This window comes from Microtus oregoni, unplaced genomic scaffold (genome assembly GCF_018167655.1).
Source record: "Microtus oregoni isolate MIOR12 unplaced genomic scaffold, Mior012 000014F_ref0000157, whole genome shotgun sequence".
Taxonomy (NCBI): Eukaryota; Metazoa; Chordata; class Mammalia; order Rodentia; family Cricetidae; genus Microtus; species Microtus oregoni.
The window spans coordinates 1,736,398-1,751,458 of NW_024543073.1; the positions used below are offsets into that span (position 1 = coordinate 1,736,398).

Here is a 15,061-nt window from a genome sequence, read left to right on the forward strand (position 1 = left end):
GATGATCTCAGTTTTTCTTTTCTTTTTATTTTTTTTTTTTTTGCTTCCCCCTGAGGACCAGTTGGCATTGTAAGTACTGTGGATACAGGCCACAAACAGTATCAGCTATCATCAGAATTAACAGTATTGGTGCTGAGGATGTAGTTCAACCATAGATTGCTTGTCTCCCTTGTGGAAACACTTTATACTCAGTGCGACACACGCAAACACACACACACACACACACACACACACACACACACCCAGCACTAGGAGAAGTTTTACTGGAAAGACAAAAACAGCACACCACTTTAAGTGAACTCTGTGTTTTGTAGCATGTCTGACGACATAGTTAGTTTTTCCTTGTCTTAAACAGTTTTGCCTACTGGGAGTCCTATTTGTCTCTCTCATCTCAGCATCAAAGGAGATTTCAACATCCTATTCATCTTCATGGAGAACCATATATTCTTGTGCTTTCCATTTCACCAGTGTGTTATTATCAAACTGCTCTTGAACTCTATAAAAGTAAAAAACAAGAAAATGTCATTTAACCATAATTATTTGTTACTTTTCCTACTTCGTGTTTTTTAAAAAGGTATTATTTGAGACCAAACTAGAAAACAAGACACTTGTATTACTTTTCCTCATTTGAGCAATAACACAGACAGACTTCAGGAATCTCATAGGACCTACTCATGCTGCCCATATTCACATGAATAAAAACCTGTCTCAATTATTGTGTCAACTACTCTTCTATCTTAGCTATTGTCTGGCCTGTCCCCCTGTCTCAGTCATTGTCTGGCCTGTCCCCCTGTCTCAGTCATTGTCTGGCCTGTCCCCCTGTCTCAGTCATTGTCTGGCCTGTCCCCCTGTCTCAGTCATTGTCTGGCCTGTCCCCCTGTCTCAGTCATTGTCTGGCCTGTCCCCCTGTCTCAGTCATTGTCTGGCCTGTCCCCCTGTCTCAGTCATTGTCTGGCCTGTCCCCCTGTCTCAGTCATTGTCTGGCCTGTCCCCCTGTCTCAGTCATTGTCTGGCCTGTCCCCCTGTCTCAGTCATTGTCTGGCCTGTCCCCCTGTCTCAGTCATTGTCTGGCCTGTCCCCCTGTCTCAGTCATTGTCTGGCCTGTCCCCCTGTCTCAGTCATTGTCTGGCCTGTCCCCCTGTCTCAGTCATTGTCTGGCCTGTCCCCCTGTCTCAGTCATTGTCTGGCCTGTCCCCCTGTCTCAGTCATTGTCTGGCCTGTCCCCCTGTCTCAGTCATTGTCTGGCCTGTCCCCCTGTCTCAGTCATTGTCTGGCCTGTCCCCCTGTCTCAGTCATTGTCTGGCCTGTCCCCCTGTCTCAGTCATTGTCTGGCCTGTCCCCCTGTCTCAGTCATTGTCTGGCCTGTCCCCCTGTCTCAGTCATTGTCTGGCCTGTCCCCCTGTCTCAGTCATTGTCTGGCCTGTCCCCCTGTCTCAGTCATTGTCTGGCCTGTCCCCCTGTCTCAGTCATTGTCTGGCCTGTCCCCCTGTCTCAGTCATTGTCTGGCCTGTCCCCCTGTCTCAGTCATTGTCTGGCCTGTCCCCCTGTCTCAGTCATTGTCTGGCCTGTCCCCCTGTCTCAGTCATTGTCTGGCCTGTCCCCCTGTCTCAGTCATTGTCTGGCCTGTCCCCCTGTCTCAGTCATTGTCTGGCCTGTCCCCCTGTCTCAGTCATTGTCTGGCCTGTCCCCCTGTCTCAGTCATTGTCTGGCCTGTCCCCCTGTCTCAGTCATTGTCTGGCCTGTCCCCCTGTCTCAGTCATTGTCTGGCCTGTCCCCCTGTCTCAGTCATTGTCTGGCCTGTCCCCCTGTCTCAGTCATTGTCTGGACTGTCCCCCTGTCTCAGTCATTGTCTGGACTGTTCCTTCTATTTTTTTCTTTTCCCTACTCTTTGACCCTGAACAATACAGAAATGTGGTTTGACAGGAAACAGGTCCCCAAGAGGATTAAATATTGGTAATTTAAGTTCCATGTTTTAAAACTTCAAATATTTCCTGTTAAAATTTCATGTTTTGAGAAGCCATGAGTTGGCTTTCAGTCTTTTATTTCTGTCAATGAAGAATATTAGATAGGCATATCCTGCTCTTAGTTTGTAATGGTTGAGAAATGTGCTCAAACATAAATGAGACATCAATAAGTATATTTATATTGTCAAATAAAAGACATGATGTTGCACATAAATACAGTACATATTTTACTTTGATACATTTGCTTTAAGGAGATTTCAGTTCTGACTTTCAGGTAAATGTTACCAGAATTCAAACGCTTATGTTCAACATATTTGAGATGTATTTTTAAAATTAGGTGTATTATTTAACTTCTTGTTTTTTCTCAAAGAAAACATTTTACAAGCTACCAAACCCTTGGATAAAAGATGCCAATAGGTTTCTGTTATTGTTTTCATCTGTGATATTAGTTGGGTGGTTTAAGCCTGTATAGGAATCCCAGAAACTCTGCAGCTCTGAGTATTTTCTCATGTATTGTACTTTTCTGCTTTATTCTTGCTCTTTAAATCTGTCCTGTGGGTATTTTTCCTATTTTGTTAAATCTACTTATCTTCCTCCTGTACAGTTACCCCTAAATGTCTGATAACATACACTTCACATCTAGCAGCTTCAACCACACACAGCCCAAAATTCTCAGCTGTTATGTTTGTTTTGCATATATTTTGAATTTTATCAATTTTAAATAAAATGGGAGTTAATATGTTGATCCAATAGTTATTCTAGAACATGCTAGGTAACAGTGCAAGGATGATTTATTGTCCCAGGATGTCACAAGATCTGTAGAATAAGTTAAGTAAGTCAGTGGGGGACTCAGAGGAATCCACATAATTCAGAATTTGAATGAATCTAAGAGAAACACGTAGGTTATCAAAATGAAAAAAGAAAAAAGTAGCCTTACCATGTTCGGCAGGAAACGCAGGGGTGTGGCTCTTTTGGAGCTTGTAGATTGTCTCCTGCGACCAGATTCAATGAGATATCCAGCTCTAAGAAAGGCATCCTGACAGCTTTTTCTTAAACGAGACAGGGTCTTTGTTCAATGCTCTGCAAGCATGAGCTTGGTTTTCCTTCTCTGTCTGACATCTCTCCGCTGCCTTCTTCACTGATTCTTCTCCTCCATCACACAGCTGGCCTTCAAGACAGTCCCGGTGGTCTCTGTTCCGAGGCTAAACGCTTAGAGAGTTCAGCCCTGACTTTTCATCACAATATCCGGGAATCTAGGTTTTGTTTTCTGAAATAATTTGTGAAGTTCCAGCCTAGACCATTTTACCAAAAGTCTGGGTATCGTAGAGTGAGCTTAAAAACAGAAGTCAAACAGAGCCTAAGTGGTATGCAGGTTCCCTAAACACATGATTCCCCAAAGGGGGCTCCTTCTCAGATGTTCATATGTCGTTTATTATAAGTGCATTTAATATGGGAAGGAGCTGGGATGGACTGGATTGTTGGGGTCTTGAGAGTGAAGAGAAGCGAGTGGGCTTGATGTCCCACAGTGTGGAAATGTGACATTTCTTCAGTGATGGTCACTGAAGCTCTCCCAGGAAAGGGGCAAGCTCATCACAGGAAGCCTCCATGAGCCTGCTGATTGGAACAGATACGACTCAAATTCTTACATTAATAGTGTGCATCAGGGTGATTAAGTTGTTGCTCTCAACCACCATTTATCCTGTGAAACAATAATTCTGTCATAGGACAAAAGAAGAACTATGAAATAGTAACTTGAGTTCTCATTTTTAAGGTATTTATCTATATAGCTTAACCAAAATATCATTTTTTAGCCTACCATCTTAGACCTCATTTTTTGCATCATTATTTACAGATATATAAGTTGTTCTCAATTTGTGATAGTATAATAAAGGATACTTGAATTTTTAAAAGCAAGAACTAGTAACCTTAAAGTGTCACTTGTAATAAAATAAAAATTAAACATGCTTCATTACAACACTAACATTTTTATTATAAAAGAAAAAGTCGTTAAATATATGTGGGCTAATCAAAGATGGAAATATACAATATTATAAACAGATTTAAAAGATAATATAGTATTTGGACCTTTTTCCTATTCCCACATTGCTATATATTTTAAAATAACAAGTTAGGACATATCTTTGTATTAGGAATCTTTAGGTTAAGATTTACATAATTTCATAAACATAGACATTTTCACACCAGTACTAACCAGGTAAAATTGTACATATCTTAAAGAAGAAACATGATTAGCATGACTTCATGAAAATTTAAAACTTCTCATAGAAAAATGAAAGAAGTGTAAAATGCTTCATGCCGGAATATATATGCAGAACTTTCACAGGTGTCTAAGAAAAAATGCAGGCATGCACATGTGTACGCATACATGTATAATATATATATGCATGTATGTATGTATATATATGTGAAAACATATAAAACACTTCCATAACTCCCTTGTTGGTTGCTCTGCCAGAAGATGGCCATGTCAGTAGCTGCAAATGTATCTCAATTATATAGAAAGTTATCATGTCTTTTCAATGGTCAGATGATTTTAAAGCTATAGCTGTTACACAGAGACACAGGAGTGCAGGAAAAGAAAGACTGTTTTCCTGCCTCACCCATGGTTCTAAGAATCAGTGTATATGGGTGGGGGGATGTTCGGTGGTTGATATCAGGTACTACTTTTGTAGAGGACTCAAGTCTGTTCCTCAACATTCGTATTAGGCAGCTCACAACTGCCAGGAACTCTAGCTCTAGGATGACATCATCCCTCAACCTCCAAGAGAATCTGTACTCAGGTGCACACACATACACACCCACTGACACAAGCACATGCACACACACATAATGAAAAATAACCTAAATATTCACACGAGTCCATATGAGCAAAACCATGTACTCAGAAAGCCTCTCTTCCATAAAGATTCCCATGAGTACATAACATTATACCGGCATGAGATATCCTGAATGCTCTTGTTTACTGAATATATGCTTGAAATACATTAACATATAAGAGTTAAAATATGTTCTTGCCATTTTTGTTGTGCCTTAGATCCTTGGCCACTATAACCGAGGGAACTTAAGCACTGAGAAATTTGTGGAGGAAATAAAATCTATCGCAAGCGAGCCCACTGAAAAGCACTTCTTCAATGTCTCCGATGAGTTGGCCCTGGTCACCATTGTCAAAGCTCTGGGAGAAAGGATATTTGCCTTGGAAGGTATGACTGTCTCTCCTGATCTGGAATGTCCCTTCTAAAATTCAATCTTAACGTTACGGGTTTGGGGTATTCTTCTCAACACATTACTAACCTATTTTCATCGTGCAATAACCATCAGTGAGCAAGTCTCTGTCCTATGAATCTGTCCTGGAACTACTTTACAGACAGCCGTGATGGCTAGACACAGTATTTGTTAGACTGTGCTGATGCCTGGGAGAGCTGATGACCACAGGGGTCAGCAGAGGCATATGCAAGAACCCAAATGGCCCAGCATGAGCACGCTTTATTCCTTTTCCGTGGCACAAGTTTAGAACAGAGACCCATGGACTCAACTTTTGTCTTCCATCTGTCTTTTCTGCTAGGAGAATGTTCTGACCCAATCATTTCTTTGTTCATTTCCACTGTAATTTGTTAAAGATCTCCATGGAGTTTTGCCTCAAGTCCTTTGGTAGCGAAACTTCATTTGCTATGGTTGTCTATCCATGCCACCTCTTTGAAAATTTTTCTTTGACTTTTTGAGTGGTAACTGTCTAGTGAAGCTGTAGAACAATGCTAGTCCCTTCAGTGGGAGGTGTCCGGGAACAAATTCCTTTGAGCTAATGTCCTCTGACTGGTAAAGTCTTCTTTAGATTTTTCAAGGTCTGGAAACTCAGACTCAGAACTCAGGCTCCAGAGAAACCACAGAGAATTCTTTTGCCCTTCTGGGGCATCCCCATTCCACCGACTGTCTTTAAGGGGGCACTATGAAAGTGTCACTTGTATAATTGTCAAAAACTCTATCCTGTGATCCCTCACAGAACCTGTTAATAACAAACAGAGAGAATCTGAGGATGAGGCATGACTTTAAAAAGGGTAGACAATTTCAAGTGACTATCCAGTAAACAAGAAAAATGTGCACGCGTGTGTGTTGTGTGTGTGTGTATATGCTGAGGGCTGAGGACTAAGCGCAGGCCCTGACATATGCTGGACAACTGCTCTACAGCTTTCCTTATATCTCCAGTTCAAGAAAATGATGTAAAGCAACTGTTTGCAATATTTCCTGAGTAGCACCTGGTAGCAAAAGTTTTGCTTCGCAACTCAGGACACACATATTCATGCACATAAAAACAAAGCCACTCTCAGTAGGTCTCATGATTGTGCTATTATTTACAGGGCACTCTGCTGCCCTCACCTCTTCCTGCTCTCATAATGTCCTCTTTCAATGACGGTGTCACCTTATTGCTTTCAATCTGAGTCATAGTCAGTTGCTCAGGAGCTTGTTTTACTCCGAGGATGACAAGGACTGGCGTCCCAAGCAGAAGGATTTCTCTGGCTCCCTTTATCTCCAATGCCTTTAGAGACAGAACCCTTGAGCCTTTACCAGTCTATACTCCCAGCCATTTCTGAATGGCTCAGCTGTTCTGTGTTCTAAGTCCAAGTCACTGTTACACGGCTTTGGTCTTTCAATAGCCATTGAGACAAAACGTTATTTATCAATAGGGGAGGCCATGCCTGCCTAGATTTAATATGGATGGTCTTCTAAATTACTGTGCACTTCTTTCTTTTAATAACACAGACCAAGAAAGAATCAGAAAGGGCATAAAGGACTGGGTTTTTTGCTTGTTTTTTGTTTGTTTGTTTGTTTTTGAGACAATAATATAACTACAACACTCCTCTCTCCATTCCTCCCTCAAAAGCTCCCTCATAACCCTCTTCACTCTCCTTCAAATTCATGGCCTTTTATTTATTAATGTTATTACATGTTTATATGTATATGTGTACACATATGGATTTTTAATATAACCTGTATAATACTACTTGTAAGAGTTGTTTTTTTAAGTTACTATTACACTAGTCAGTTAAACATAGGAAGTGCCATTTCTAAATATTCTCTAGGTCAGCAGGCAAATATAACCTAGAGTTGGCTGAATGTGACCTACATTGTAAGGTTTGTGGTTCATTTCGCCTGAAATGGTATTTTAAGATTCGTTATAACCTAACCAAATCACAGTTGAAGTTCCTTACTAGAATGTCCAAATGCTTCCAGAAATCTCTATATTTAAATATGAAATCATTTTATAAAACTCTCCAAAGATTAGAATATCTTTCTACATCTTAACACAGGCTAAAGTCATGTGAGCTGTCTCTTTTGTTTCTGGGTCTGGTTTCTGTTTCTGTTTTTGTGTTCAAGGTGAAGTTTCACTGGCCCTGCTGCCCCTCTTGCTTCAGCTTCCTTGGTGCTGACGTCACACAGCAGGGCTTCCAGTGTATTCCCTCCCAGTATTTTCATAACGAGATCACAAAAGGCTCTCTCCCCTGTTGTTTAGAAAATCTCCATTTCCTGTCAATACGTATTCTAGATGGCAAATAACAACAGTTATGGAAGTCTGGTTTGACAAGAGCAAGCCACCTAGTGAGTCAAGCATGCGCAGGAGTTGACTAACTAGATCAGGGAAAGGTATGAATCTCCCTTTCTTATCAGCTTCAGGGAAAATGCTCACATTCCTAACCAGAAGCAGGGCAAGGGTCAGAGCAGTTGGTTTACTCCCCATAAGCCAGCCAGGGACAGGCTGAAAGTGGGAAATTTGGCCAGTGGGATTATGGCCAGGATATTCCCATGATGCTAATGCAGCATGCAGAAGGCCAGGCAGTATCTTCCTCGTTTCTCAGCCAAAAACACAGCAGCAGAGGCTGGGGATTCTGGTGTCTACTAACACGTCCTTGCTGTGAGTCTGGCCAAGTAAGCATGGAAGTAGCTTAAATAGCTATGTATCAAAAACACACTTTAATTTAAGGTAAAATGCATCTTGGTCATTTAAAGGGAAATCTGTATGAGGGATTTAAATCATTCATTCAGGTTCTTGATTGGTTGTCACATTTAATCTAGCCCTATAAAAATTCAATCACAGATGCATTTTTATAGCTTTATTCCAGTAAATAAATAAACATGTTTGAGTTCATAAATTTAATGATTCTCTTGAATCCATTGACAGTCTGGCTGACTTGACCAAAATTTTATGTTATTTTTAGCTTATTTTTAAGACCAAGTAAACCAGTAACTCCCTGGAAGTGGGTAGATCAACATCCCCACAGGTCCCCCAGGAAACTGTGGCTTCTGACCTGTAAATATTTTGAGAAGAACACAACTCCATACAATGCTCTAATCTGTCTGGACTTTAGCAATGAGCTTTAAAGGTGGTGTTTTTAAGATAGAAAGTTTCTTTAAAACTAGAGACTTGGGTGGGACACAGATGGGAGCTACATGAAGGAGTCACCTCCTAACGTGAATGGTACCCACATCCTTCAGCTCTCTCAGACAGTATCTCCTAAAGAGGGTGCATGGCCTCAAAGGGAGATGGGACTAATGAGTAGGGAGTCTTTTTATATAGTTGGGTGAAGTATTTTTCAGCCTTGTAGAGTATCAAATGAGCTCTGATAGGGCTCCTAGATCCAGCAGACAAGACAGTAGACTCCTACTGCAGTAATTCAACTTTCCAATGCACCAAGGAAACACAGGCAACTACAGTGTAGAAAAGATAGTCAGGCTGACTTGGTTAAAATTATATGTTATTTTTTAACTTATTTTTAAGACCATTTAAACTCACTGAAAGCAAGCAGATCAGCATCCCCTCAGCAAGGGTGGGAAGCCAATGAGTAAGAATGGGAGAGGAGATCCTTCCACTAACCTCTGTCTTCTACTGAGCCCTGCCCAAGAGTTTTGATTGAGAAGTACATGGCTGATAGTGCCCTAAACCTTCCATAGTTCGGCTTGGCAGGTCCCCGGATTCCAGCAGTTCTGTGTTCAGCAGATCAATTGCAGCCTAAATGACATTGCTAGTCACTTATTGTGTGTGTTATCTTTCCTACATTATAGCTACAGCTGACCAGTCAGCAGCTTCATTCGAGATGGAAATGTCTCAGACTGGCTTCAGTGCTCATTATTCACAGGTATGTGGGTCATGCCCAGGGAAGGAACACCTTTCCTGCACACTTGGCTCCCTCCAGGCCATGCCCAGCCATCGACGGAGTAAGATTGCTCTGAAGTTTACGGTGAGGCCAGCTCTGCACACTGCAAATGGGAAAATGGCATCTCTGAGCTTCTTATTAGGAGAATACTTCCCACAGTTCCTATATTTTATCAGTTAATACTTATGAACTATTAATTGTTATGAACCATACAGTCTGAGCTGTGCTGAATGTAACTCTGCATCTAATGAGATGAAATACATAAGACATTGGTGTAAAATGGAGAATCTTTTTCTCAGTGTTAAGGTATTCATTAGTCATTGGTCATGCTAACATTCCTTAGAAGACTAAGATGTGATTTTGTGTGTGTGCACATGTGTGTGTCCAGAATTACAGAAAGAAAGGCAAGAAAAGAAGACATCACTGTCATTATATAGGTCTATCAACATTTCAATGTGGAAGTTACATAGTGGCCCTCAGCTTCCTTTTTGGTTAATGTTGGGATTTTCATTTGTTTGTTTGATTGCTTGTTTGCTTGCTTTTTTTTTTTTTCAAGACAAGGTTTCTCTGTGTAGCTCTGGCTGTCCTGGGACTCCCTCTATAGACCCGCCTGCTTCTGTCTCCAGGATTCTAGAATAAAAGGTGTGGCCCACCACCACAGGGATTAAAATAGGGATTGTAATGTTGGGTTCTTGTAAAGAAAGTTATTTTGAGGACTATATGAATGAATTTAAATAAAGCGCTTCAAACCATTCCTATCATACTGTCAATGCAACATAAGGGTTTGCTAATGCCATTTTACTGTTTTCTGAACTCACACATTAGGACTGGGTCATGCTTGGAGCAGTGGGAGCCTATGACTGGAATGGAACGGTAGTCATGCAGAAGGCTAACCAGATTGTCATCCCTCAGAACACCACCTTTCAAACTGAGCCCACCAAAATGAACGAACCTCTTGCTTCTTATTTAGGTAAGGCTTGGATACAACTGCTAGAAGCTTCTTCAAAAGACTGTTCTCTCTAGCATTGTTTTCTCCTGTGTCTGTAGTTATAAACCATGTAATAAGATTGCTTTAAAGATGTTTTGAAAGACCTAGGGAAGCTTTCAGACTTCTGAGGAGCCTTGACTTCTCAAGGTGACAGAAGCTGGGGCATCAGCTCAGTGCCTGCTGAGGTGTGTCCAGTGTAAGGAGCAGTGTTAGCCGATGTGGGCTGTCTAAGAGTGCCTTCTGCGTCCAATATTTCCTTTAAAACCAAAAGACCTTTGGATCTGCTGACAGAAAACGAGGCTAAAAAAACCTTGACATGGCATACATAATATTTATCCTCAATTTCTTTCTACAGGTTCTCATTGTGAAAGAGAATTTTCAATTGTTTTACCATACAGCTTCTTCTTTGAGTCTATTCTATTCCATTTCTATAGCTTCTTCTATTCACATTCAGTACAATGTAGCACTTAAGCTCAGAAGTTTGTTGGAGTCTGAACACTTGCCACAACAAGAAGATGGGGTGCATGTATGATGTCACTATCTGTACCAGGTTCAGAACCAGCTGTGGGGGGAGGGAAAAGTGAGGGTCCTCTCATCATTGTGAGGGCACAGGAAACAGGTAGGAGGCCTAATCTAAAATGGGAAGGACCCTCCTGATACTGTTCCCCTGTCCTCCCTTAACACACTGGTCTTTAGGTCTTCTTTTGCCCTGCCATTGTTCTCAGTGTTAGGGGACAGTGATAAAGGAAACACCTTGGTCTTGCACTATCCCCTTTTTACCATCACTGTGTTCTTTCAAGGAGCTTTCTACCCTCGAAGCAAGTCCTTTCCTTCCTAAATCCTAATTTCTTTCTGTTTTATGAGGAAGCGCCAAGTCTTTCTGGGTGCCTCCACATCTCTTCTTACTCAGAGCACGTGTTCCAGCTGCAGAGGTGGCAGGACTTGGGAGTTGGGGTCTCTGTTGACACAGCAGAAGAGGTATCACAAAGCCTACTACCCAACAAGGGGCATAAACGAAGCTCCCATCTTCTTCCTCACAGAAGTCATCACCTCTCCTCCTCTTCCCAGAAACAAACAGAATCAAACAACTCAAAGCCCTAATGACAAAAAGGATTTAGAGTAAAGATGGTTTAGAGAAGACAGACGTGGAAATGCTTCACCTTCCTCCAAATCCCTAAGTGACTGGAAGCTGGAGCAGGAAGTACTGTGTGTGCGAAACAGATGAAGATGTGTGGTCCATGCTGCCAGGCTTGAGCTCACGCTTCATGCTGAGCTTTAGTAGTGAGAGAAACGCTCAATATGTTTTCTAAATTGATCATCAGAGGACAAAGCGATTGTGCCCCAGTTATCTGGAGCAGCTCCGACGTGCCAGTCAGGTCCCCTGAAGCTCACACTAGTATTCATTTCCCTGTAGCAAAATACCTGACTCTAGGGTGAATGGGAAAGCACCCACAAATACAGAGTATCTATGTTGTACCAGAAATATTAGGCAAATTAAAAATGGCAAAATGGATAAGGCAGAGCGATACAGGCATTGTTTTGGATGGGAAACAGTGAAGAAACAAGCAATCTCTCTTGGTGTGCTATGGGCTAAGACGGAGAACTGATAGACAGTGGTGGGGGCCTAGCTCACACAGCTTGCGAAGTTCTTTATAACCGAAGATTCTGGGCATTGTTATATGTGAAAGACATTGGAATCAAAAGGCAATTTAACCTGAAGCTTCTTTCTGTCCTAGATAGAACAGTTACAGAACATTTATCATCACGTGTTGGATGGATTTGTAAATGTAAATTATTATAATTCCTATAATCATGTGTTTGCAGAAACACAGGAAGGATCATTCTACATTGCCAGAAGTTCACTTTAGGACCCTACACAAAACAAAACAAAAAACTAACAAAATCAAATCCAATGTCTTGGCCTTAATGCCTGGACCTATTAATGTGTGATTTTATGAGGCCAAAAGAACTTCCACCTGTAACTATATGAAGGAGCCTGAGATACATCATTCTTAGATCTATTGTGTCTTAGGGTTTCTATTGCTGTGGCAAAACACCATGACCAAAAGAGAGTTGGGGAGGAAAGAATTTATTCATCTTACACATCCACATTGTTGTTCACCACCAAAGGAAGTCAGGACAGGAACTTAAAGAGCGCAGGATCCTGGTGGCAGGAGCTGACGCAGAGGCCATGGAGGGGAGCTGTTTATTGACTCACTTCCTCTGACTTGCTCAACCTGCTTTCTTATAGAACCCAGTACCACCAGCCACCATGTGCTGGGCCCTCCCCCATGGATCACTAATTGAGAAAATGCCTTACAGCTGAATCTCATGGAGACATTTCCTCAATTGAGGCTCCTTCCTCTTTGATGAGTCTAGCTTGTGTCAAGTTGACACACACAACCAGCCAGTACACACTGCTATAGGCTAATACAAACCAAATGATGAAATAGAAAAATCTTTCTTAGATGTGTTTAGAGGGAGATATATTTGTAGGAGATGATCGGAGAGATACAGTGGTGTTGGCAATAAAGGAGGAGGTGGGAACACATGTCAGCTCTAGGTCACAAAGAACAAAGAAGTGTGTTTTCTCTACAGTCTTCAGAAAGGAGCATAGCCCCACCTGCCTCTCACTATAGTCCAGAGAGAGAAAGAGCTATGTAGGACTTCTGGCTTACAGAATCGCAAAATAAGGCATTTGGAATGATGTTGTAAGCTAGTCAGTTTATACTAATCTGTTATAGCATCAGCAGAAAACTAACACAGGTTTGTGGAATATTACAATTTCTAGCACTGATCCTCTTCCTATTAAATATTCTGACAGCTGAAGACTGAATGCGGAGCCCAAATGTGCTCGGCGTGGTCGTCTCTACTCTTCCCATACTCACTTATTCTAATTGTTAATTGCACAGTGCAGTATTTTGGAATTCCGGGTTAGGATTCTGTGATCTAATTCTTTCAATCAAAGTCCTAAATCTATTATTACCCTACACTTTGAGTTAGTGTTGATTAATGCATGCTTAAATGATTTAAAATTTAAAGATGCGTTGCACATAAGAAAACATTAAAATAGCTTTACTTCTTTATCCACCCCTCTAATCATTCACAACTTAATGAAACTGGAAAAATTACTAGTTGACCACGTACATCTGTGTAAATAGATGCACATATTGATGGGTCCTCTATGCTGAGGAAAGGAAGGAATTTGCGTATGCTATCTGTAGTATACTAATGTCTTTTTTGTTCATTTTATCACTTTAGTCAAACGTTAAGCTATAAGACATTTACCTACAGGTGTCTACTAGGTGTAAGATATCTTTCATATGCTTCCACTAACCCATCCTCAAATGATTTTTTTCAAATCTGAAATAAGGGTTTCAAATATTTCATTGTGGATATTGTAAAATTACTAAGAAACTCAGTTCACTGCTCAGAAATCTGGGCGAAAGACAGCTAGAGAGGCCATATGAAATCTTCGGGAGGGAGCAAGCTGAGAGGCCCACCCACTTTGGAAATATATGTGTTTATCAATGCAAAGGAGGCAGTGTGAAAAGAAGCATACGTGTGGCTTCCAGGACAGAGTCTCCCACCCATCTTCTTATCACCCCCCTAACCTGTCTCAGTGTGTACTTAGCCTGTTGAGTCTGGGTTTGGTGGTGAGAATGTGGGTTAATCTGTCCTCTCTGTCACCCTCATCCACACTTTCCCTAATTCATCCATACTGTGTTCTCATCACGCCTGACAAACTCGAAAGGAGCAAGACGTAAGGTAAAGGCACGATATGAAGATAAGTCATACATTCCTATTCCATTACCACAGCTCTTGCTTCTGTCAAGGAGGTACAAAGCAAGACAAAACTCATCCTTCATAAAGAAAGTTGAAGGTATGAAAACAGATGGAAAGAATTCACAAAGGATAATATACCTGACAGATTTTGTTCCTTTAGCATTTATATACACATATCACTTGTACAAAAGTAGAATTATTTAACTTATAGTAAAATAGGTACTACTTAAATTAAAAATATGATCTCTCGGGCTGGAGAGATGGCTCAGTGGTTAAGAGCATTGCCTGCTCTTCCAAAGGTCCTGAGTTCAATTCCCGGCAACCACATGGTGGCTCACAACCATCTGGAATGAGGTCTGTTGCCCTCTTCTAGCCTGCAGACATACACACAGACAGAATATTGTATACATAATAAATAAATAAATATTAAAAAAAAATATATGATCTCTCTCACAGCTGGAAGTGGCTCTCTGTGGCTCACTTCTGAACTACCCTTGTCTTCTCCAGTAACAAACCTCTTCCGGCTATTAAAACATTGCTTCCTTCTGCAGAGATCAACACTATGTGTAGTGCAAGTTACCCACTGATTTAGCTCCATTCTATACAGATACAAAATACAAAACTCTTATCCTTCAAAAATAATAATAATCTGACTTAAAGCCACAATGCAAACTCTTTTCCTAGCTGGCCAAGGGTGATCTCTTCATTATGCATTTGAGCCAGAACTCCCCTCAAAAATCATGCATATCAAGATATTCAAGACATCGTATTCATTTTAATAATAACATCTGAGAAACTCCCCAGGCCATCCAGGCTATGAATACCTGAAAAGCCACCACATATCTGAATAGTGACTTTACTATTGTACTGTGGGTCCTTCCATCTCCGCAGTGACAGACTTATAAGTGGGCCCAAGGCCTCTAAAGGGTAAATGCCCAACAAGGGTGCGGAAATTTTGCTGCACCTGTATAAAAATATATAAGGTAATGGCAAACTTGAAAGTTATCCATGCGATCCCTGGTTACTGAGCTAAATCAACAAAGGCAGCTGTGATGCGAGCATGAGAGCACAGAGCCTGTGATCAGACTGATGCACGCGTGAGCTCGCTCTGCCATAACAGGACGATGCTGACTGAACTGGAACGAGGTCTGCTTAAA

At 41.2% G+C, this 15,061-nt stretch overlaps 1 protein-coding gene across 1 annotated transcript in view; it reads left to right on the plus strand.

Moving 5' to 3' along the window:
• The window catches only part of Itga1 (integrin subunit alpha 1), a 146,499-nt gene that overhangs the window by 87,316 nt on the left and 44,122 nt on the right, over positions 1 to 15,061 (plus strand). The window contains exons 9-11 of the mRNA XM_041663215.1: positions 5,020 to 5,185; positions 9,039 to 9,112; positions 9,956 to 10,100. Of these exons, the coding sequence (XP_041519149.1) occupies positions 5,020 to 5,185; positions 9,039 to 9,112; positions 9,956 to 10,100 (385 nt within the window). The remainder of the gene's footprint in view (positions 1 to 5,019; positions 5,186 to 9,038; positions 9,113 to 9,955; positions 10,101 to 15,061) is intronic.